Source organism: Meriones unguiculatus, chromosome 17 (assembly GCF_030254825.1).
Source record: "Meriones unguiculatus strain TT.TT164.6M chromosome 17, Bangor_MerUng_6.1, whole genome shotgun sequence".
NCBI lineage: Eukaryota > Metazoa > Chordata > Mammalia > Rodentia > Muridae > Meriones > Meriones unguiculatus.
The window spans coordinates 37,661,779-37,687,751 of NC_083364.1; the positions used below are offsets into that span (position 1 = coordinate 37,661,779).

General features: G+C 47.2%; 1 protein-coding gene across 30 annotated transcripts in view; it reads right to left on the minus strand.

The window, feature by feature from the left end:
• The window catches only part of Kalrn (kalirin RhoGEF kinase), a 582,551-nt gene that overhangs the window by 165,560 nt on the left and 391,018 nt on the right, over positions 1-25,973 (minus strand). For all 30 annotated transcript variants that reach the window (XM_060370291.1, XM_060370285.1, XM_060370286.1 and 27 more), the window contains exons 29-33: positions 24,484-24,595; positions 22,452-22,642; positions 21,907-22,008; positions 20,564-20,706; positions 17,496-17,598 (exon numbers count right to left, since the gene is read on the minus strand). In XM_060370291.1, the coding sequence (XP_060226274.1) occupies positions 17,496-17,598; positions 20,564-20,706; positions 21,907-22,008; positions 22,452-22,642; positions 24,484-24,595 (651 nt within the window). The remainder of the gene's footprint in view (positions 1-17,495; positions 17,599-20,563; positions 20,707-21,906; positions 22,009-22,451; positions 22,643-24,483; positions 24,596-25,973) is intronic.

Genomic DNA, 25,973 nt, shown 5'->3' on the forward strand with positions numbered 1-25,973 from the left:
TGTGGCCAGAGCCCATGGGATGTAGCACCCTGTAGTCTTCCTGTGGTATGGGGCTGGTTTGGGCAGACCACAAGGCTTTCTGAGGGAGTGAATTATTAAGTGAGATACTGAGTATGGGCAGAGTAGAGAAAACAGCGTCCATTTGAGACAGTGGAGTATTGTTTCTGTGAGAAAAATGGCAAGCTTCTAGTAGCCACTGGAAGACTGAAGCATTTTTAAATGGCTATGGATCCTAAGGAAAGGAAAAGCACGGTGCCTTGACTTCAGGTCTGACTGGGCTCATACCTTGGAGTCAAAGGCTCCTCCACCCCTACCACACAGAAACGAGAAATCCGGTTTGAAATTCCCAATCCGAATTGCAGCTCAGGAGAGGAGGCTTGAGCAGCCAGCTGAATGGCATTTATTCTAGCTGCCCTGAGCTCAGGGAAAGTGGGAGGAGAAAAGATTTGCCAGCATCCTAGATGGTGGGAAAGGATCTCCAGGCTCTTTCCACCATTCCAGATGGGGAAGGGAGAAAAGGTTTGCAAGAAAGCCAGGAGCTATCTATGTGCACACGTGAAGTCACTCATGGTCAAGCCTTTCCTGTGCCCCACTAGGTCACTGCAGTAAGGTTAAAGGGGCTCAAGAATTTGAAAGCACATTTTCCTCAGTCTAAAGTCACCCTAACATGAATGAAGGCGGGGGGGGATGTATCAACAGTACTCACTTGATATCATTTTTGCTGCCATCCTAGGCTAGTTAATATATATACTATGGAATGCCAGTAGAATTTATCTCAATGGTAGACTTGGGTAATTTTATAAACACTGAATTTTGCATTCTGTTGCTCTTTATTTACCACCACTAATAGTTTATAAAATTTTAAATCTTTCATGTGCCGAAGTGTTTACATGCATCACACCGCAGAACTGTGTATGTGGTGGGTATCATTGCCCTCATTTTGCAGACAGAGGCCTGGAGGTCCTGCTCAGGATCATACAACTGGCAAGCAGATGGATGGGGGATACTCCGAACTGAGGTTTGAGTTCAAAGCTGTCTGTAACCACCGGTATGTGCTGTCCCCATCTACTAGATGAGAGCTGGACATCTGGATGACATGAGTCTAAAGCGTCCCAGTATCCCTCACCTACAGGTTTGTTTTACATGCTGGGACCTAGCTGGGAGTGGCCTGAGTATTCTGATCATAAATATTTATTATGTTCTATGGAAAATTCCTTATGCCCTTTTCAACCTCACATTGTGATTGGCTCTGTGCGTCTGTAAATCTTTCTGAAGATGGTTTGATGTATAGAGATACTCAGGAATAAAAGCAATGTAGACAGACTGAATGCATGGTTTTCTCAGAGTTCTGAGAGAGGCATGCGCCTGCCCAGGAGATATGACTGGATATACCCAATAGTCATGTCCACAGGGCAATAACTCAAATGCACGGCTTTTAATTTTGTTGTTGTTGTTGTGAGAAAAGATCTCACCATGTAGCCCAGGCTGATTTCAAACTCACCATCTCTCCTTAGTTTCCCAAGTGGGAAAGCTGGGATCATAGGTGTGAGCTACAGTAGCCGGCTGCCTAGCCTTTAAATGTTAAAATGATAGCTATTCTTGACCCTGCTAAACTGACTTTAAAAAAAATCTTACCTACTGGAAGGACTTGTGGAAAAAAAAAACATTTTAAGTGGAGGAATAAAATGCTACTGATCTTTCCTATTGGAAAAACAGCAATCAGCTTAGGATTTATAATCATCTCACACCTAGTCATCCCATGCTTTTGGTCAGGGTTTAGATGTATTCCTCAGATGACTGCATGAGTCCTCTGAATCCTCAGTACTAAGGTCTTTTCTCTGTTCCAGCTGTTCATCTTCTGGACACTGAGTTGGCAACACTTTTGACTGTATTTGGCACCTTCATCTACAACACTTGACTTGCATGTGTCTAGTAATATTTATCTTTGGCATTTTCTGTAAGGGACTAGAATCAGGGAGACTCACTTCATAGGACTGTGACTTTTGTCGACTGGATTTGCTCAGCATTTTGGGAAAGGGGTTGTGTGGAGATGTTTTTGTCTCCCTCTGCCCAGGTTTAGTTGCCTTCATGTGAGTCATTCACTTAAACTGTAGGCCAACTGAAGCTCCCTGAGGCATAGTGAGATGTTCGGCAGTCACTGTGTACATGGGAGATAAGGCTAGACATCCAAAAGAGATAAAAACAGCCACAGACAAAGAATAGATTTATTTAGGTGATAGCTTTCATGCATTCATGCTCCACAAAGAACCACAGAAGCTATTTTGCAACAGACTGTTAAGAGAATCTTAACTGGAAACTGCCAATGGTGTTTTCTAATGTAACTTGGCTGGCTGTGTTATCAGTTTTGTTCTGATGGATTAAGAAGCGTCTGAGGCAGGAATGTGCCTCAACTGCCGGTCCTATAGCAAAGATAGTAACCAGCCTCCTTTCTCCCTGACTCATGGCATGCTCTATTGGGCATGGGGGATAGTGAGCAAATGACACAAACAATATACAGAAGAAAATGGCACATTCTTGGCTTTTGAGTTCAGTTGTGTCCCATCCTGTTGGCCATAGTATCTATACTATTTTAGCTTTTCGTATTTTGCCTGCATCATCCAGTGGTTTTCTTTACTGGGCTTTGCCTGTGGGAGGACATGTGTGCGGATGGAATTTGAACTTCATCTCTATACCTTCTGGTTGTATGACCCTGAGTAAGTTACTGACTCCCCAAGCAACATGGCCCCTGTAAGATCTGTCATCTGCAAAATAAGGAGAATGTACGTACCTCGATGACCAGGAGGCTCATCATGTTAGGGGCTTAGGCACAAGGCAGGGGCCAGTGCTCAGGGACCTGGACTGGCTTTCTTGCAGGCAGTGCTTTTCTCTGCCCATCCAGCCATATGACTGACTTCTCGGGGAATGGCTGGCATCTGGCCTCATTAGATGAGGAGGTGATTTTTTTGCCTTGAGTGGGGGACTATGTGTGCTCTGTCTGTGTTATACACAGGAAACTCTGCAAATACCATAGCTTATACAAATATTTTCTACCTCAAGTTTCAAACCAGAACCCAGACTGAAAATGCCATCAGCTGGGGGAGTACTGGATAGTACACACAGAGAAAACATCAGCATCATAAAACATATTTTTTTAGATCAACTCTTCCCAAAGATTTTTTTTTTTTTGTAGCTTCTTGTTTTGCTCCCTGATGCACGCTACTCTGCTTTAAGAGCCCCTGGGCTTTAACATGCATTTGCTGCACACTCAGCTTGGATCTCTCCATCCTGCATTCTGCAGGGAGGAGACAGGCAAGGGATGGGAGTGTGGGGTGACTGACTGGGCAGCACAGGTAGGCCCATCTGCGAGACACTTTGCCAGGGCTAGACCAGAGGTCCCACTTCCAGAAGGAAGCCAGCCACAGCCAGTGGCACCCAAGCTCCCCACCCTTTCTTTTCAGTTACAGCCCTTGACTGTAACTGAGGAGGAAGGGATGGGGTATGTAGAGGGCCCTTGATCTCAAGACAAACCCCCTCCTCTCAGAAGCTTGATGGTCGTGAATTGGCCTCTACAAGGAGCCTTCTATGCCACCTGGGATTGCTCTGAAAACCCTTCCTTTCCAAACCACTAGGGACAAAACCCAAGCTTGAATGGGACTTTCTCTCTTTCCGGGGCCTGTCTTTGTATGAAATCTCTACATGTGCTTCTGTGTTTCAGGATCTCTGTTGCCTTCTCCTCTCATCACTAGACAGTAGAGCTCAGTGAAGAACCTAACAGGTCCCTCCCACCCTGTCCCTGCCTCGGGATTTTCCCCTTCCCTTTCCCAGAACAGTCCATGGCTCTGGACTTTCACAACCAAACAAAGTTGCCAGTTCCTCTGCAGGAACCTTGGCCCATGTGCAAATGAGCTAAATTCACTCTCTGGTCACTTGAGATACCAACAAGAGGTCAAGAAAGCTGTTTCCCACTGGGCATTTTGGATGTATATAGAAGATAGACCCCTGCAATCAGCTACTGATCTTAGCTCCTCCTAGTCTTTAAAAAAATAATGCCTAATAGGATTTTTGTTTTTGTTAATGAAAGTACTATGTCTTATAGCAGAGAAGTATAAAAAGCCACCTGCCAGAAATAACCATGACTTATATTTTGTTTCCTTCATATATACATATATGTATACACGTATATACAGACACATATATGTGTATATGGACATATAAGCACAAAACACACAGATGTACACACACGTGGTCCCTTTTGTGTTTAGCAGCAAGATTAGTCTTTCCTTCTAAGAGAAAGGAAATCTCAAGGCAGATGGGAGAGAAAAGTAACTCCAGGCCTCAGCTCTGGCCACAGGTGTCACCACTGTGCCACCAACCCTGTCATCACTTACTGTTGCCTAATGTCATAGGCCTGATGACCAGGGGCAATCAGCTTAACCCTGGTACCAAACCACACAGCAAATGCCTCCTAAGCATGTGGAAAATATATTTGAAAGCGCACCAAGATGTAAATACAGTCAAGCAGAAGACACTCACATAGACCACGCGGCTCTTTCTGAGCACTTCCTGTGAATGCCTGCCTCGCCCCTGTGTACTGGAGGTAACAGTAGGTACTGGGCATGAACCCTATCTTCATGGACCTGGGGATCCAGTGGGTGAGAGAAAAACTTATGCATGAGAAACAGTAGTGAACTCAGAAGGAGAAAGATAGCGTCTCACAAAGTGCCAAGGGAGGAATGCCAGGAATCACTCCAGCCAGTAATGAAGGGGAGGCGTTTTAGCAGGATTCTCCCCAAGGTTGGAGACTTGTCTATCAGGACAGGAAATGAACTTGGAGGCCTAGGGAGGCAGTATATAGATCGCTACACAAAAGACATGAGTCAAAAACATGAAGATGATTGCGTATACACCAAAGAGGAGAGGTCTGCGGGTGATTACGGGCCCTGGAGAGGGGCAGGATGGGAGGCAAGGGTTAAAACTTTGGGAAGTATAAGGTCTTGGGGGATGCTGCTATGGTTCAGAGACATGCTGCTCTTCCTGACATACCCAGGGGCAAACTTTATACATTATACAATGATGCAAAGCCAGGCTCAAGGGCGGTCTTTCCACGGTAGCTGCAAGGCAGCAAGAAGAAGTCATTCATAGGATGTGGCTATCAGAGACTGGGCCAAAGATGCACTCAGAGTCACAAACCCGGGGGCCTGGGAAAATGACACTGCTTCTGCCCTGAATACAGAAGTCACACTAGTTAACTGGATGGACGAAAAGGAGGTAATTGTCTGGCACTGAGACATCTACAGTGCTCATGCCCTCCGTGACCCTTCTGACTGTACATCTGCCTATTGATTTCCTGGGTCTTCAGCTGAGCGCAGTGTTGATGGGGTCAGAGTGCCTTACTGCCTTACCACTGCTACTCCATCTTGGAAGAGTACACAGCACATAGTAGGTATTTGGAAAAAAAAATGTACCATTAGAGTGAAGTCACTGCAGAGATAGAGATTTGGATTTTTTTTTTTTTGTCATGGGTGTTAGAAGTGAATTAACAAAAAAATACAGAGGAAGGTGAGAGAGATATAAAGAAGAATTGGGAGCAGAGACATCCATGCAGTTTATCAGAGCATGAAGTGACAAGTGTCATACGGATGGGGGAAAGGGGGCATTTGACCAGGGGAGGAAGAGGAGGTGATGAGCCGAACACTGAAGTGAGTGCCAAGGGGAGAATCAATGAGTGTGCCGGTTGACAGCAGAACTCTTGCTGAGACTGATGACGACAAGGGCAATTCTACAGTCACTATACTGAAAACTCAGTGTTTCCTGGATGATGCTCAGAAAAGTCTAAACTGATGGCATTCAGCACCCGCCATGATCTATCAATCTATTATTTATTTCCCTCAACTCACCACACACACCCTGGACTTCGACCAAGTAAACTTGTTCTCCTTGGCTGTGTTATCCTATCTTCTCCTTTCTGCCATGACCTTCCTCCCATCCCCAACGGCTGCCACAGTCCGTTCTAGTTAGCAAAGCCGAGTGTGGAACCATCTCTGATCCCTCCCAGATCAGAAGGTTCAATGTTATGACTCCTTGCCCACAATGCCAGACACGTTACCTTGCATTCATTTGTTTACCTGCCGTCTGATGCTTTAAGGGATATTTACCAAGAGCCGGCTGTGAGTTAGCGCTATTAAGATTTGGTGATGCAGTGCGACATGTTTTTGTCCCTGTGGACTTAAAAGTCTGCCGGAGAACCAATCATGTGACCTCACAGATTCTAATGTAATCCCTGAAAGTGGCAGGCACCAAGCCAAACTGCAGACACAATATAGTGCTGGAATGAATTCCTCTGTCAGCTCTGTTTTTTCTGTACCCTCTTTGATGCCAAGCGCTTGGCTTCTGTGACAACATACAGAAATAACTCAGTCCTCCTATAGGTCAAGGAACTGAAGATCGAAATCATAAAACTGTCTATAAAATCAAGATTAAAGAGCCTTATTGTGGGCATAGCTGTTCAGTTTTTTCGTGCACAGACTTCCTTCCCATGTCTCGGATCTGTCTGTTGGGCAGCTAAGTGACTGACCCATTGTATTTACCATCTTTCTTCTAACATGTCTCATTGCTTTAACTCTATTACCTGTCATACGGAGTACTATAATAATATAAAACACAGCATGAATGCATCTTAATACTTTACTAGCTCTTACTCTTCGGAACTTAGGGGCTGGCAGAAAGCTGTAGCGCGTGTTAAGTCTTCATGCTGGTAGCACATTCTTCTGTGGATGGATAAATAGTGAGCTACTCTGAAATACTCAGGTAAGAAAAGCTTTTTGTAATAGCTCATGACACTCAAGCTTATTAGTGCATTGCCTTGGAAATCAAATTATATGTGTATTGTGATGCAGAACAGAGAGTCGGAAGACAAGCCACAGACCAAGAGATATTTATATGTATAACTCACATAGACTAATAACTAATACTCCCAGTACTGAATAATAATAATAATAATAATAATAATAATAATAATAATAGTAATAATAATAAAAACTCCAAGCAACCTACTAGGTACACAGTTAAAAGGCTTGGGTAGAGACTTTGGAAAGGAGAAAATTCAAGGCCCAGGAAGGATGTGCAAAAATGTGCAGGGCGATGAGGAATCAGAGAAACACAACTTGACCAGAAGTAGGTGTTGCTAAGCTACCAGAACACAAGCTGGGAGCGCACAGCAACTGAGAGCCTTTTGCACAATGGCAGAAATGTAGATGTGGCTCAAGGGACACATGCACAGCCTACCACCCAGAAGTCCTGTGGTCTGATGGTTCCCAAAGCTGAACTATGAATGCCAGGATATACATAATTAAGATGCTCGCGGCAGCATTGGAGATAGCCTCGATATTCTGTGCGAAGGGTAGACAGAGTTCAGTATATTCCCATGACAGAACACTGCACAAGAATGAAAACAAACAAACAGCTCTCCACAGCTCTCCATCAGCACAGATGGAGCCCGTAAAACAATGTTAAAAAACAGAATTAAAGCAGAGAAGAAAACGGGGTCTATTTCTGATTCTAGTCAGAAAAACCACACTGCTGGTCACACTGAAACTAACTGAGGGGTATGTATCTGGGAAGGGAGGTCATAAATTAAGAACGATATGAATGTGAGGGGTATGGCTACACCTAGGGCAAGCTCAGGGCTGTGTCCAGGAGGGGACATGGGGGATTCTGGGAAACAGGTGGTTCTCTACTTCAGCATCTGCATGGCTGATATCTGCTTACTTTATACAGATCCACTCGTGTCTTCAGCTGTGCTGTCCATTTCAGTACACATAGTTCACATTTGGAAAAAAAATGTCTTAGGTAGGGGACAGAAAAAGAAGAGAGAGGAGGTCACCATGAGGAATTCACCGTGAGGACAGACAGATGGAGCAGAAGCAGCCAAGGCGAGACGGAGATGGCAGGCAACGCGTTGGCCATGTGGCTGGGAAGTAGCCGGGCTAGCCTAACCAGGACAGAACAGATCAGAACCTGCCCAGCTGTAGTAGCGCTTAAAGCGTATTAATCAACGTGACAGGTCTCTGTGTCATTATTTGGGAGCTGGAACGGGTATTTGAAAAAGCCCTTACTTATACTATATTTCTACAGGGCAACACTGGCAGCTAAATAAAACATGGGAGAGCAAAACAAATCATTTCTATCAAAATTTAAAATGTAGATTCCCTTTGATGCCGTGCTTCTACTTCTAGGGAGTTAGCTAGTTAATATATTCGCAAGTGTGAAAAATGAGATCTGCAATGGCAGCAATTTGGAGACTTCTTGCATCCACATCAACAGAAGACAAGTTAAATAAATTGAGGTGCTGTACTGAATGAGTGTGCCATCGCCGGAAATGAAACTGCTTCATGTCCTGCTATGAAATGATTTTGCTGATTTATTACATGGAAAAATGTAAAACAGTAGATGTGCTGCCGCTGTTTGAGAGTTTTGTTTTTTTTTTAACATTTATTTATTTACATATGTACCTGACATATGTATGGGGGTCAGAGGGCACCTGGTAGGAGTCTTTTCCCTCTCTCCTTCTACCACACGGGTTCCAGGACTGAGCCTAGGTCATCTGGGCTAGGTAGCAAGCACCCTTACCCACTGAGTCATCTTAACAGCCTGAAATTTTTCTTTTTTAGAAAAGAAGAAACAAGTGCATAAGGCTTTATATTTTAAAGGAAGATCTCTAGGAGAATGTATACATTTTATGCTGCAAGCACACTAGTGCCTTGGTAGTTCACTCAGATGACCCAAAATACATCTCATTTAAAGAAAAAAAAAGGCTGAATTAGCTGAGGAAGAAGAAATGCAGAATGGTTTGGGTAAAGATGATGCAGGAAACGTCTTCATATTTCCCCTGTGGTTTTTAAAAGTCTGATTTTATATCAAAATAAAATACTTTGATACAAATGTTTCAGAAGCACTGCTCATCAGCATATTATTCAGGATTAGCATTAATATTTTGGGCTCGAAATTGATACAAAAGAGAACGGAAAGGGAGATGAACTTCAAGGCAAGGACAAATTTGACTTTTAGTGTCAAAAATCTTCCCGGCTCCCAGGCTAAATTTGTCCTTCAAAGGGGCATTGTCCTGGTGTGGATGAATTGCATCTCATCTGACACATTTATCCTGACAGCTTCTCTGATGCTCCCTGTAGCAACTGGCCAAAAGTCAGAGTCAGCACAGTGCCTCTTTTGAGGACCACTCAGGACCCTGCACGGCCGCCTGTCACCACGTGCCGGACTCCTGGGTGTGATCTGCAGGCTGTGGACAAGGGCAGAGACTATCATGTATACAGTGAACCCAGGGTTCTAGGCATCAGGGGCACTCAATTAACTACACTGAAAATAATAATAATAATAATAATAATAATAATAATAATAATAATAAATCCAGTGTGCTAATATATTTGACAAAGTTTTCTGTTCTCCTCTCCAGTGACCATCTCATCTCATGATTATGTGTTGGTAGTTTCTCACAGAGAGAGTCATCAAAATGGAGTTGGCTGTCCCTCTCAGGGTGTACCTATTACCTGTTGCTCCTGGGAGATGTCCCGAGGTAAAAAGTATGTCCTTACTGTGGGTCCTTAGAGAAATCCACCAAAGAGGGTGTTTTGATTAGCTTGTTTTTCTTGGCAACCCTGCTTTCCAGCAACAATGATCACATGACCTCCCTCCAATGCCATCTACAGAAATCTACAACCCGCGGCCCCCTCGCCCAGTGGTCATGACAGACAGGCTGCAGAAGCTAACAGTAATGAAGAAAACAGCACTCAACTGCCAGTGAGGTAAACCAAGGCAAGAAGCTTCAACTGGAGCGCAAGGTCAAGTCTCGGGGCAATATTGAGCCACCGGCCAGCCCAGTTGGCTTTCTCCCAGAATGCTACAGTATAACAAAAGGTACAACAGGCTATGTTTGTCACCACAGCATAGTCGGAGAAAAGGAACACTGGCTTCCACCAAGCCATCCCTTCTGACCAGAGTCAGTCTGTGCTGTCTACCCCCTGCACTGCTCTGAATCCCAGTGCAAAGTGTCTGCTTGAGGTTTCAAAAACAGCCAATGATCCCATCTATCGAAAGAGCTCAGTGTAGGTACCATGGTCCTAAGCCACTGCTAGTCATCCAGGAGCTCTGGAGATCAGGCTTCTCACAGTTTGCTCTGCCCACCTATTAGGCAAAATTCTTCCTTCCTTTCCTTCCTTCCTTCCTTCCTTCCTTCCTTCCTTCCTTCCTTCCTTCCTTCCTTCCTTCCTTCCTTCCTTCCTTCCTTCCTTCCTTCTTTTAAGCGTACAAACTTTTTCTGACCTAAGACCGAAGGAAGAAAGGCTCACAGAGTGCTGACAGGTCTCTCTGGAATCCTCCAGGACAACCCTTGCCCTGAGAGCTGTCACTTTGCTCTCCACCTCTGTCCTCCCAGCCATGCCCACCTGTCCCCAGCAGACCGTGTGGGGCTGGGGGTGTACTCACTTGGGTCTTGTTTGCCCTGGTCTGTCGCCAGATAATCCATTTGAACATTGTGGCCTGTTTTCAGATTTGTTTTTCCCTTCCACCAAGATGCTAACAACGAAATAGAATTTCCCTTGGTGCAGAACTATGGCAGGGTAGAGCTGATTCTGGAAACTTGCTCCTCCCGGGCAGCTCCAAGATAGGGGTCAGCCTTGCTGCATCCCAGCACTCACTGCCAAGTGCTCAGAGCCCGACAGGAATCTTCTCCGGAGGTTGGAAGACTCTGGGGCAGAGTCACACCCCCACCAAGGCCACAGCGTGAGTCACAAGTACATGGTATCGAAGAGACTGTGATAGGCACTGCTACTTGGGCACCAGCCCAGAGCCACAGTATGGGCTATAGCACCACGTTTCAACTGCCTTGGGGTTGCTGTGGATTCACTGGCATATACCAGGGTAGGAGGGGCAGGAGCGGTTCAAGAACCTGGCAGCAGTGTCTCTGTAGATCAACAAACTGAACCATGAAGGTCACGACAAAAGTATCGTTTTAAATTATTTAACTTGGGTTTGACTGTCATTTACTGGCCTTGTGACTCTGACTTAGTCACTTGGTTTCTTTTCAACAGTGAAGGATGTGGGCTTGATATCTGTGACTTCTCTAAGTTTCCTTCCTTCCTTCCTTCTTTCTTTTTCTCTACCCCTATCCCTTTTTAATTTTTGAGACGGGGTTTTTCTGTGTAGCCCTGGCTGTCCTGGAACTCACTCTGTAAAGGCTGTTCTCAAACTCACAGAGATCCACCTACCTCTGCCTCCCATGTGTTGGGATTAAAGGTGTGTGCCACTGCCGCCTGGCTCTCTTCTATGACCCCAAATTTCAGGCTCACCCTGAATGCCATGAGGCCTTGACCACAGCTCTAAATCACTTTCCCACTTTTCCCATTCCTGCAGTGAGGGCACCCTCCTGTGCCACCCCCTAGGACAAAGATGCTTTGTACAGCTCAAGTGTCTGACATGGGCAGAGAACCCCCAAGGCTTCCTGTTACCTGCCTGGGCTCAACAAAGGCCCTGCCTTTCATGATACTTGCTTGGCAATTTTGATGATGGTTTTCCCTGATGGTTTCTTCAGGGAAAAATTTAAACAATGGAATGCTAGTGGGACTATTAACTAAAATAATGGCAGGAGGAGAGGTTTGTGCCCTATGTCCCCAGGCGGTGAAGTACATTTTCTGTCCTCTGGTGGACTTTGCAGGGGCTGGGGCCACTCATTTGTGTAAGGACCTTCTGATAAGAGAGCGGGTGACTGCAAATCAGCACACTCTGCTCAGGCGCTCTGAAAAGCCAAACTGATGCTGTGATGAACATCACTGAGGGGAGGGAGCTGTGCTACCAGGAGCTGACAGAGCAGCCAGAGATGGGGCTCCGGGTGCCCTGACGGTCCTGGACTCATTCTATTCTTGTTGTCCACTGCTGCCATCTCCCCTTCTCCAGCTACCTGTCCACCATGGGAAAAGAGTGACAAGGAAAGTATTCTAGGAAAAAAAATGAGTTCCAAGTCTAGCCCTTTAATATAAGAAAACATTTAATAACACAAATTAGACGAATAAATACGAAGCACAACCAAAAAGACCCTAAGCCACATTTAAGGCTTGAAGTCATAAAATTGAAGTGGTATTTTCTTGCAAAGAAGGACTAAGATGTTGAGGAAAATCAGAATCCTTTTAGTTAAGGTTTATGCTGTTATTACAATCTAATTTGCTGAGGCCTGGGGTGTACCTGAGAATCAAGACTACATTGGTTTCATGGTTCAAGCACCAATATGTCCACTCCTCACCTTGGTAGGCAGAGGTGTAATTGCATACTCTTTCTAAGTATCTCTTTAAGGGTTGGGTGTGTTTTGCTATGGAGTGGGAGACAGCTCTCCATCTAGGCCCACTGAGTCCAAAGACTGAGTAATGCAAGAGCTACAGTTCATTCCTCCTAGGGTTGCTTGGGACCCTAGAGACCTTTATGGTCTGGTGGACAGCAGGTGGTACACACAGCTGACCAGGATACCTATCATGACCACATGTCTCAAACCCAACTTGCTTGAGTCTCTTGATGGCTCTTAAGAAGTTCTCAAGGCAAACACAGTAGTTGGAATTGCTCAATCTTTACACTGGCTGACATACGGCTTATTCTGTAGAGGCAAAATACAGCGGCCTCTTAAGACTTCAGGGAGCATGTTGCTTATTTTCCTGTCCTGGGCATCTGAAATGGAGACCTCTCCTGGGCTCGTGGGTCCCTGAGTCGCACACATTTCAGACATGGATCTCATCTAGTCCTTCAGAACTCTGGGAAAGACTGTCACTGTTCTCTTTGTATAGACCCTGAGACAGAACTCTGACACAGTGAGGCCACCCTAGGTTATAAGCCAGTCAGGGTGGGGTCTAGACCTCATCTTAGAACCCACCCCCCTGCTATCACATCACCATGTCCCCTGCAGTAGATGCCCCTGTACCCCACCTCCTCTCCTGCCAGCACAGCCCCAGTTCCCATGCCTACTGGCTGCTCATCTGATACGAAAGACCAAGGCCCTCACTCCAGGCAGTGCCCAGCTGGCGAGTCCTGCCTGAAGCTTAGCATCACCTGAACCACATCTGAGTCTGCCTTGTGTACCTTAATAGATCACGTGCATGGGAATCTCGGTTAAGACTCCACATGTGAAAAACTGGACTTAGGGTACATTCTTTAAGATGCTCTTTCTTCACCTGCGTCCTGCAAGACTGTGGTTTTCCCAGTTGTGAGGCGTCGGGGCAGTGTTCTCCCCCCCTATTATTATTATTAGAGAGCGAGGCACCCACAATACAGTCTCATTCCAATTTCTCTCTCTTCAGCTAGCCTGGACATGACTAGAGGCTAAAAGTGCCTTTTTTTTTTTTTTTCATGTAGAGTGAATACGTGCATACTCCTAGGAAGGGTATGTGATGTTTAAGTCAATACATGTTCATTGATTACATCCACCATGTTTGCCCTGAATGCACGCACCAGGTTCACCATGGCATGGATGCCTGTCCTCTGGCAGGCGTCCATCACATTAAGAAAGGTTCTCCTTCACTGACACCTCCTTGCTGCCTCCCTTGACTAGAATTTTGTGAGTCTCCATATCTGATGTGTGGTAGCAAAGGCCCCAGAACTCAAGGTGAAAGGCTTTAGGGTAGATGTTGTGCCCAGAGTTTGGCCCACGGTGGGATAAAGTGAGCGCTTCCATTTGCCTTGAGGAAATAACATGTTTGTATAACACAGGCCTGTGGAAAACCTAATTACGCCACAGATCCGCTTGAGGATCAAACAAAAGCAAGTCTGGGAGAGTTATTAGTGGGATTTATTTACTGAGGCGCTCAGCTTTGTAAAGGTTTAATGCAGAAGTATGAATAATAAACAGTGTTCTCACTAATGGGGGGGCGGACTTACAGCTTAAGCCAACAGTCCCAGGTCCTCTACCACAGGGGAACATGGTAGGGTTTCCATCTCTTAAGGTCTTAAAGAAGAGCCAAACAAAGGGCTTCCATGTGGTGGATGAGAAAGGAGGCCACATATTGGCCTTCCTTCAATCTTACTAAAAGAGTATGGAGAAGGGACAGAACGCGGTTCTGGGAGATGCAGCTGAAAACTGAAAGGAATACTTCATATTCATAGCATGCTAGCACACAGGGGTGCATCTACACAAAAGAACCGAGAGGACACAGAATTGTCCCGTGCTCACCTGCCTGACTAAGTCTAAGTCTGTCCACGAAAAAGGCATTTTTGAGATTTTATGAGCAACATTGGGCACTCTACTAGACATGATGATAGTTTTAGGATAAACCCTAGGGCAAAGGCTGTATTCGCAGCTAGATCCCACGTGCAGGCTGCACACCCTTCTAAACGCCCTGTTTTATATAGACTTTACACGCTGAAGGAGGTCCATACATGTGGAAGGAGGTCCATAGGCAGGGAGCGAGGAAATGACATATTAACACCACCAACAGCTGGAGAACCTGAAGACTTCTAAAGTAGCCTTCAAAGACTAGAAAAACCATGTGTCTCCAAATACCTACAGCCCAAGAGCCTACCATTGCTCAAATGCAGTAAACTTTCATCATCCAATGTCAGACATAAGCAGACCACAATCTATTGCCAATAAGAAAACCCATGAGCAACAAACATCTGTGCTTGCGAGTCTAGAGGCTAACATGGAAAGCAGGGGAGAAAGGTCATTCTGTTCACAGACAGGGAAACGGAAGAAGCCACATCATCTTAGGACCAACACAGATAAGCGGCTGATAATGATGAAGCCAGAGGTTAAAACTCTGCTCATGAACCCACGGAGCTCTTCATGAAGCTTCATGTATTTGTACCCTAAGACTGATTTTTTTTTTTTAAACAAATGTCAGTCAGCTACCAAGTAGATATAGGCCACTTATTCTTCCCAATGGCTCTGTGAGCTGGCATTATTACGCTCCTTAGATATGGGGAAACTGAGCTGTGATAACTGGGCAAGCTGACAGTAATGGTGTCACGTGTGGGCATCTTCCAGCTTTCTGTCACACAACAGGTGGTATGAGGGGTGCCTCAGCCCAAAGTGGGCTCCCCGGGGCCTTCAGCCGGCCACTGGTGCTGACAAAAGCCATTCCTTCACATCTAAGGAAGAAGACCTGACACTCTGAGGAAAGTCTATTGCTGGAATGATTCATTTCTGTGAGGGGTCTCTGCCCTGACCTCTCCATAAAGCCATCGTCACTGACCCTTCTGTTGACTGTGATCAGTTTACCTGAGTCAGTCCAGAGATGTCTGTCTGGTTACCTGGAAACCAGGCTTCCCTGGTCTTCTAGGAGAGGTGGAAGGAACTCGACCCTGTTGGTAAGACCTATGAATTCAAGATGGCCAGTGACTGACTACACTGCTGGAGGGGACACAGGTCACAGAGGCCACATGGCTGCCCTGTCCCCACTGCTGGGTTGGGATCAGGGCGAGAACACTCTAAAGGAGACTGCATGCTCATCAACAGACTGCTACTATTTTTGTTTGAGAATAAGTGATTTTTCTTTGAGGCTTCATATATGGAGCTCCTGTATCCTAGGGACAGAAAAGGTGACTGGGAGTTCATGCTCCCAAGAGGGTAAGTATTCCAGCTTACTAAGCTTTCTGTTCAAGTCTTCTAGGGTTCTTTAATGTCTTAAGAAACAGGACAATCGTATACTTGGCTAGTTTTGGAAAAACTGTTTTCAGTTGCCTCTTACTTCTCTGTTCCTGGAGACCTAACACTGTGTAGCTGATTTCACAAATAACTCCCGAGTTTTAACGTGTGCTGAGTGCCCAAGAGTACAGCAGGGGAACAGACAGACACAGCCCATGCCCTCTTCGGGGACCAGTGGCCTGGCTATAGAGACAACAGGAAACAAGGAGTCGCACGGATGGGGATTCACACTCAACAGACAGTGCACAGCTCGCCACAGGACCCGGCACATAGTGTGGCTCGTGGCAGGGGCTTTGACAGGAGTGTGTGTCTGCTCTGCATGTGGCATGTTTAGAAACGTCACACGGCCGGATGAACTCAGCACTGAGAGTCCAATGTTCTGGCTCCTAGGGTCTGAGTGCTAGTTCCTGCTTTAACGCCGACCACTGAAATTTTCTGGGGTGAGTCGCTTGGCTACTCAGAGAAGAGTGTGAGTCCTAAAATCCCTCCTCTGTAATAAAACGTCTGACGTCAAAGGTGTGCTCTAGCCTCACTTACCTTCCAAGCAAGAGAAGGAATGGGCAAACGGCCCTGGCCAGGGGGGTTCTGTCTGTGTCAGGATCCTGGGGGATGGGTTAGCAGCTGCGAGGGGTGACTCCCCCAGCAACAAAGCTGGGTGTCTATGCCTGAACATGGGGGATATCACACCTGACTTACCAACCAGGAAGTGCTTTTAAAAAGAACACTTTTATTCACAGGAGATTCTAGTTAGACTGTGAGACATCAGGCCAGAGAAGTCAGGAAAACATTGACATAGTTTCCTTTGTGTAAGTAGAAAAAAATAAAATAAAATGCCCTCAAAGGTTCCATTTACCCGGCTGGCGAAAATGGATTTAAAACATGAAAGCAACTGTCAGATGGAACGGACCTTGAATGTCCTTGAGCACTGGTCTGTTTATGTGGTTAGGATAAGGTGTTGCTGACATTATCCCTGCAGGTTTAGGGCACAGTCCCCATACTTAGCTCTCAGTGGCTTTTTTTTTTTCTCCCAGTAAGGAAAACCTAATAAGGGTAGAAAAGTATCCATAACATAGAAAACTAAAGAAGAACTGGCATAGCCTATTGCTTAAGGCTGTAGGGTAGCCTGAAGGGCCAGGTCTGAAGGAACTAGGGCCAAGCAGTGTTTGGGAAAGTCTAACTTGGACAATAACATTACGAATATGCAGCAACATTACCTCATACCCTGGGCTCTGGGTAGGTGAATGTGAGTTGGCCAGGCCCTGGCCCTCTTTCCTGCCTTTCCCTCAGGACTCCTAATGCTGCTTGCCTGCTCCAAGGGGTGGGAGACAACTGACCAGGTTTTCTTAGAGCACGACTTCATGTTTCACGTGGCACTGGCTGGTTCCCCTGCCCCTAATCTCTCAGGAGCTGAGCCCTCGGTACGTGGCCAGGGAGAGGTGTCATTTACCCACTAGGGTCCTTTTGGGACGGAGGTCCCTACTGAGTAGTGTCTATGTGACTGATCTAATTTTGAAATACGCCCCAGTCAAACCATCGCAAATCCGAGCCAGTCACAGGTACCGGTGTCTCGGACACTAGAGCAACCTCAGCCTCTCTGAGGTCTGTTTTCCTGTCAGAGCAGTCCAGCAGCCTCTCTCTGTTCACCTTTCCCCCTTGTGTGACTCTCCCAATCCAGCCTGACCTTTCCCCTTTGGTGGCATGAGACAGCTGGCTCCTTGCTGTTTGGCTCCAGAGTGGATGGAAATTTGAGCACGATTCTCCATGAATTTGGGTAGAGGGCAGGAAGGCTGGGACTCTGTCTTACCTTGTCACTGTCCACTGTGTTCTGAGAGGTCCTGGAGGCGATGGATATGGTGTCCGGCTGGCTGCTCCCATCCCCCTGGCTGTCACCATCCTCTAGTCCATCTCTGCAGGAAGGAGAGAGAAAAGAAACAGGGGTGGGGGTGGGGGGGACCACTGTGGGTTTAGAGCGCACAAGGTTTTTCCCAGCTGGGTTGGCAGAGAAGTGCCTGAATGCTCCTGGCAGGGGAATGTCTACCTGTTAATGGGTTCAGCGTATGTGATTTCAATGAAAGCGCATTCTTTTCAGTAAGCACGTGATCACGACACGACCGAGCGCAGCAGGAAACTCACTCCATGTCCCTTCTAGCCCATACAGATGGGGCATTAGCAACAACAACAGACTAGGGGTGAGGCAGGGGGAAGGCACATTTTACTTAGAACCTGTGTTTCTAGCCAGCTAACAGGCTCTTTTTCAGTAGCCACAGAGTTCAAGGTTCTGCATGTTATAACTAGGATGGGGGTTGGCTTACTGATGGTGTAGAAAAAAATGACACTGATGAATAATATATATATATATATTCATTCTTTCTAAGATGCAGTCTTGCTATGCTGTTCACACCAGCCTTGAGGTCCTGGGCCCAAGCAAGCATCCTGTCTCAGCCTCCCGAGCAGTTGAGACTATAGGTGTATGTTATGAAACTTAAGGTGGATTTTTTTTTTTTTAAACTTGTATTTCTTCTGTTGGGGAAAACAGATTGGGTATTTCCTCAAGGAAAGATTATCTTTGGAAAAGTCCTGATGGCTGTTTAGCTCCTGCTTATGGAGCGGGTGTTCACTATCTTCTTACTGATCTCATATTTGTTGCTGATGAGTTCTCATCAACGCGGAAGAGAAAGACACTTTTTCTCTGGGCTGGGAACGGCAGAGTCTACAGGAGCATTTGAGCCAGCTCCGCTCCCTGGTGTTATTAGGGCACTCTTACCCCTTTCCGGGCCCTAGCTGTTTTGAGGGAACACTGCCCTAGGCTCAGGCTGTGCACGGCTCTACCCACAGTCAAGCCCCAGCGGGAGTGGCTGCCTGGGAATTGCTGACTAGTCTGTTTTAGGGAAAACTCGGGAGACGTGGGCTGTGGCTAAAGGAGTGAGCAGAGGAAACCACAGCCATTCCCATGGACACGTTCAGCAAAGTCACCCCCGCTCCATGTTGCTTGCAGAGGAGTAAAAGCCTTGGAAGGCAGGGGACCTGGGTGCTGGGGAATCTCAACCCATGGGCAGAGTGCCAGGGATAACGACCCCATCTAATGGAGTCTGAACAATCACTCTCTAGTACACCTGTGTGTGTATGTGGACATGTGTGGACATGCAGTGTGTTGCCTTTCTGAGAAGGAATAGCTTCTCCCATGCAGAACATTTCTTAGTTGACTGCTTTCCCACCATCGCTCGTGGGCTTGGAAAATGGCGATTTATCTTACTAACATAAACCACACGTTTGTAGGAAGGCAAATGCTGTGAAAAGAAACCATGTGACACATTTCAAAATCAAAATACAGGACTTCCAGATCATCTGTGGTTTTGGATGGTCTGGCTGGGCCATCGCCCCCTCCCCCACTTGTAGGTGGCTGGGATCCCGCTGTACTTTCTGCTTCCTGCTGTTTTGGCCCTATTAGGGACCCTTCTAGTTCACTCCAGATGAAACCAGGTCTGGAGACTGAAAGGGCTGATCTGGGAGTGTGGGTGGTGTCCCCCAAGCCCACGTACCCCTCCCTAAGCTCTGCTGCTATATGCAGGAAGCTAAGCTAAGGGAAGATCAGACTTCCTGGCTGTTCTCCGCACTCTGTGAGGCCTCTCTCTATGCCACGGAGGATAGGAGAAGAGGCAGGTGGCAGATAGTGCCAAGATGCCCCCTTCATGTGTTCTAGAAACTCTCCAACTCTACTTTAGATTTTGGAGCAGCCCTCGTCAGCCTCAACTAAGTTTCCTTCTCACACAGTCCTGGGAGATGCATTCTTTACACTGTTTTCCTTGTCGAAGCAGGAGCTCCCTGAAGCAGGGTCATCTCCTGTGTTATCTAGACATAAGCACAGAAAGTTAAGATGGCCCCTTTTCAGTAGAGTCATAATTGGTCCCTGCAGCACTGGGGAAGTGATCTGATCCTGGCGATCACTTTGGAGGAGTCTCTGTTTCTGTCATCTCCTTCTTTGGGTCACGAGCTCTCTTGGTGCTGGCACCCTAATGCCATGACTCTGCAATGGTTCCCTACCTTGCTTCTCCTGGTTGGTACTGAAAGGTCAATGAAGTGCTCTGGCTTGTGCCATTTGGGAACTGGGGAGGAGTGGAGTGGTTGTCACCACTACTCTCAGGACACCACTATGCTGTGTATTTTGCTTTAAGCCACGTGTGAAATTTTTGTAGGCTTTCCTCCAAGCTTCCTTCAGCAGAGTCATCGGAAGTGCTCATGCCAGATGGAGACTTGAGAAGGAAACACTTAAGAAGCCATCCACTGGCTCAGAGGAAAGCTAGGGTTCAGAAGGGCCCAGAGACAGTCAAGGAACAGGTCCTCTTCTGCTGACCATTGGTCATTGAAGGTTAGTGAAGAGGACTCCTTAGGAGCAGCAGAGATATCCTTGGCCCAGCAGCCTACCCCAGGGCTGTGCAAAACTCCTCAACCATTTGACCGACGTGGAGGCCTTCCCACTCACACACTGTTCTTCCCAAAGCCTTCCCCAGCTCCACAGAGCGTCAACACTGTTCCCTGTTTGACAGCATTTACCCTCTCCAGATGCTACTCTTCTCATGTAACCGCTCCATGTACGTACGAGACATAGTTGTGGGAAGGTTCTTGGGGGATGTAACTCAACTTATACTTCCTCTCGCATTCTGGTGGTACACTTAAGTGAAGGGTGCTCAGAGAGCCCCTGCCGCAGGAATGGACAGTAACAGATGAGAAGCTTAAAGATGGCAGAATTTGCCACAGGTAGAACAGGTCTTCGTAGATGGAGGACAGTGCAGGTCCCCCTAGAAACGAAGGGCCACCCTGTCCCCCTCCCTTGGGCACATGAGGCACCAGTGCTTGGGGAAAGGTGTTGGTTACCTCTTACTATTGTTCCTCAGTTTGGCTGGTGTTTTGGGGAGCTGGATTGGTTCCTTTAAAGCTCCTTTAAGGTGAATGATCCTTTCCTGGATCACTTCTCGAATGTTCTTGATCCACTCCTGCTTGGTTTCGATGTTGGAAGCCTACAGCGCCACAGGGAGAAACATTGAGAACCCCTGCTCTGGTTGCCCTTGAAAACCATGTTCAACTCTTCCCCCCTACAGGTTCAGCTGTTATCCCAAAGACACCAGATCTTTGGGGAGTTGATTTCATAGTTTATCCTTGGACTCTTTAACCTCAAGACTCAATGTAGATTTTATGGAGGACTTCTAACACATTTCACAATTCATTAGGCACTGACCCATCTGCTATATGTTCTGGAGCTGGAGCAGGATTTGTTGCATTCTGTTGGGCCTGGGTTACCATTGAATTGTGGATCCTAGTCAGCCCTGAAGGCACTTGGAATTGTGACGCCTGAGAAAGCAGTGGCTATTTACCAGCAGGGTAATGGGTATATGCTAGGATGTTTAATACCTGTCACACCCATACAGCCTACAAAGGCCAACAGTCAATACTGGGGTTTCAGGCTGCTAAGTCTGCTTATCAGAAGCACTGCTCTCATGCCAGTAATAGCCCATGTCTTCCTGGATCCTTTTTCAGATAAATTTTCATGGCAGGCAGCAGCTGTTCTGAAAATTAAGGGTGGACACTTGTGAAGCTTTTGCCTGAGCTGGACCTTCTGTTTCATGGTGAAGGACACTTTCTAGGCTAACAAGTGACCAACGGAAGCTCTATTTGCAGTATCCCTATCTCACTGGGCTAGTGCCACCAGGAACAGGGACTCAACACCAGGCTGAACCAGGAGAGCTGAACTGACCATCTGGGCCCCAGACTACTGTGGTTTAATGGAGCTTCTCGCATACATGTTTCCAGAGAATAAGGACCATACCTTATACATTTTTTTTTAAATGGCATTAAGCAGAGCACCTTGTCCACAGAGGACATTTAGGGTAAACACTCAAGATGCCTTTATTTAAAGGCTGGTTGTTCTTGCTACTGGAAAGGGATATACGGACAGAGGCCAGTTGACTCGGCCTTGTTAAGGAAGCCAAATGCCATTCCCTGCCCTCTATGGACTTGAGGAGAACATCTGCCATTGACATTCTGGGTCCACTTTCACAGTCAAATCTGCCTCTTGATACCTGCACGATGCTGTCATTCCCAAGAGAGGCCTGGTGGGTCAGTGGTCCCTAGGCCCTGGTTTTGGTGTCTCATGCCTGCTTCCTTTTACCTTACCCGATTACCCCAACCCTGACTTTGTGCTAGAAGAGAGCAGTACTTACTTTGAGCACTGTTTTATTGTCTGAGGATGGGGTGCGCCCAGACCACAAGGCGAATTTGCAGGGGTCACCTTCTACGTGCTCGGTCACACCCAGCTCTGAGGTCTGTAGACAGGAAATGCCTGTGAGAGGCGGGGAAGGGGAGGGCAGTGGGGGAGACTTAGGGCTGGGATAGGAAGGGGAAGGCAACAAAGAGGAGAGGGCCGAGGAAGGGGCTTCTGTCAATCAGGCTTCAACAGACTGGATATTTTGTTCATATACCCAGGATGAAAGGACCTGCAGGCATTCGCCTGATGATCAGGTACAGGGAGGGATGGTGAAGAAGGAGACGCTAAAGCAAACAGGAAGACCTGTGAACTCTAAGATGAAGAAGTGGAGGCTGTGGGTGGGAGCTTTCCAAGTAGCAGACATGAGCTTTTGTCCGGGAGAACTTTGGAGTGGAGAAGAGGTGAGCTATAATAAGTGGGGAAAAGGTTTGCATCCTTATCCCTTCCTGCCCACAGGCTCTATAGAAGCAGGGACTCTCTCGGCCCGCCCGCCCCACCTACCAGTAGCTTGTTCTTGTAAACATATTTCGTGTGTCCTGAAGAGTCTTTGATCTCCTTGCTAAACACCAAGGAGATCTCAAAGAGGAACAGGTGCCGCTCCCGCCCCTTCCGGATCAGCGACTTTGGGTCCCACACTTGAAAGGCATCCTGGAGAATCAACTCCCCCTGTACATCCAAGTTCTCATCGAACCCTGAAAAACACCCACGAGCCCTGTGGAGTCTCCCCAACACTACACTCAGGGGAGGCTGTGTTGTAGTCCCCCTCGGAGAACAGATTTCCTAGTTGGCTGCTGGGTTCCGTGGAGAGCTAACGGAGCATTTCTGCCTACCGAACTACAGTCAGGCATCTCCCACCGCCCATTCCCTGTACCACGTCTCCTACATACATATGCTATATGAGTGGGGTTTTCCCGAGAAGTCCCATGGAATGCGCCCCTCCCAGTGTGAGAAGGGCTGGGTGGGAGAGGTTCCCAAACGGGCGGTCCCTAGAGCATCTCCCTCCACAGCTCCCATCGTTCCTCCACTTCTGAGTGGGGCTCAGGTGGAGCCCCAGCTGGTATGCTACCCTTGGTCCTGCTTTATCTGGCATTGCCTCATTTCTTATAGTCCATCTCTAGCATCCTTTTAGTGGTCCTAAACAGTGTGACGCTCAAGCTTTGGACATTTTTAAAATTTATATACCAGTTCGGATCTTCCAGAAAGAGCCCAAACCTTACTGTGCACAAGTATCGCCTGGAAGGCATGTGAAAAACATGAATTCTGAACACTGCTCTCCACCAAGAGAATTTGGTTCAGGGGGTGCTTGGTGAGTCCATAAATGTGCGCTTCTATCCAGTTCTCTTGTACAGGTCCACAGGCCATACTGGAGTGGCTAGATCATGGGTGAGGGACAGTTTGGGCGAATGGGGTACTTATAAAGGAGGACCCCAGCATTGGAGGTCCTGTGGAGAAACCGTGACAACAGGAACGCTCTCGGATGGCCAGTGCTTAGTCTAGAGAAGGCGACATCGGCTCTACTGCTCTAAGGCCTGGGCATTCTTGTAGTGAGGATGGTCCAGGGAGTACTGCGACCACACCCAGTCTTAGATGATGGCAGTGGCAATGGTGGTACTGTGGGATGACGCCAGAAGAGAAAGGGTGGCCCACAGAGTCATTTCCTTAGCATCTGCTTGTCAGACTGAAAGGTTAAGTCTTTACCCAGCTAGCAATTTCACCCCGGGCTGGTGCCTCTATACATCTGTTTTACAACATTAAGACCAGGTCATAGGAGCCTTCCTTCATTCTGCACTTCTAGATCCCAAGGCCACAGATCTAGCTGACTACAGTCCTGTTAGGGTCATCTGGCTGGGCTTTCTTATGTCCCCAAGAAGAAAAAAAAAAAAAAAAAGAGTAGTTGCATGAGAATTCGAATATATTGGATGCCACTTAACCATTCGATATAAAATAATCATTAATAGTAAATTTATGTCATGTGTTCTTTTATATTTTAAAGAAGCTGGGCATGATGGTGCATACCTATCATTTTAGGCATTCCATAGGCTGAGAAAGGGTCACAATTTCAAGGCTACTCTGGACAGTTTAATGAGAATTTGATAAAAAAGAACTGTGGATATGGCTTAGTAGTGAGTGCTTGTTCATCATGGACAAGACTTGGGTTCAATTTCAGTACTGAAAAGGGGTGTGTGTGTGTGTGTGTGTGTGTAAGGCTGATATCACACTAAATTCAGTGGTGTATAGATACTGTGCGTAACTAGCATTTCCAGTTATTCTGACTGAAGGCAATGCAAAGGCTATGTATGAGCAGGTATGTATGGCCTGCACTGCATTATCTCCTGGACGACAAAGTGGAGGCAGGTGTTAGCTCTGCTGGTCTGTGGTAGCCAAGGACCCATTTAATAACTTGCTTTTACTCATCTCTTGTCTTTTCTAGGCTTGTTTCTTGCCTGCCTCCATGCCACTTCCCTCCTATAACACAAATTCCCTGGTCTTAGCAATGGAGGTGGCATCCCAGAAGGCCTGGGAGATCAGCTACCTTCCAGCATGCTGACATGCATGGCATCATTGGCTTTCTTGGGGACACTGAGCATCACCTCCAGGCCATCCTTGAGCTCCCCTTTCCCTTCTTCACAGCAAGTTAAGAGTTCCTGGGGAAAAAAAGTCCAGACACAATTAAGATCATCTCCCTGGTTTCCTGACCCTCCCTTTTCTCAAGCCATCGAGTAAACTACACACCAGCCTGGCCCTGTCTGTAAGGGTTCCCTCAGACAGAGTGGGATGGGGATTACTGTCAAAGAAGCCTCGATGACCAGGTGAGTTCTACCTAGTCCAAATTAATTCCATCCAACACGTTTTTGAATGGCTAGAATTTTAAAACTGCAGCGCTCTGTCACCCTGCTGCTCTTCCTGGTCAAGCACACTGCAGGGATGCAGGGAGCCGTGAGGAGAACAGTGAAGAAGCAGAGGGGCACGTGTAACGTGCCCTCTGCACGCCTGTGGCTGACGTCACTTTCCTCTACACTCTCTACTGTGTGAGGGCTGATGTCCAGCCCGCTGGGGCCAACCAGAGACATTATGGATTTATAACAGGTCAGAGGTCAAGCAGATCACAAGGATCAGGAATTCCTGACCTAGGGAGGATGAATGAGATTCCTGAGGAGGACTTTGATAACGCTGTAGGAGCCTGGGGTGGAGAGGAATGGAGCTCCAAGGAGGCCAAGCAGGGCCTGAGATGCAGGTCAGAACGCACACCTGACACCCTGTCCACCACCCAAGCCTGTTCTCGTCCTCTCCGCCCCTCCCCTCCCCTGGCAAATAAAGGCAGCTGACAGCAGGAGGACATTTTTCTGCGGAATGCTCGGAAACAGGGTCTATCTGGACTGCCAGCACTTCCTATAGTGAACAAACCTGCGATCATGGCATCGCTCTCTGGAGAGCGACACAGATGCCAGCTAGGCAGCTCTCTAAGTAAAAAGCAACTACACTCCAGCAGGGAAAGGGAGGGCACGAGGCATGCCTCCCTGGCGTGCGCTGACCTGGGCCAGAGCACGTTCTGACAGTGCAGGAAAGGGATGGAACCTCACCAGTGGTCCCGGGCCCCACCACTGCCTTGGGATCATCTGTTCCACTGAACTCATTAGCAAAGCTCCCCACTTGGGGAAAATATGTGATTAGTGAGAACCTGGGACAAAAATCCAGTCTCTAGATTTTTCCTGAGTTGTCTTGGAGACAGTTTCCATATGAACAGAGGAGTCTGGGGTATTCAGGCAGGGCGCATGTTGGGGGAAGTTGGAGTTCTTGGCCCTGTCCTTTCCAGTTGACATAACGGCATCCCTGTCACTACCACCCTGAGGTTCTCTCTTGTCCCCGCCCTTCTCTCAAGCATCCACAAAGGAATGCCTGAGGTAAAGCATGAGACAGAGATGAGAAATGCGCTTCAGTTTGCAACAGAGAACACCAATTAGTTTAATCCCCTAAGCAATTTAGCAAATCTACCAATCTACCAGCAGGGCCCATAAATTCTCC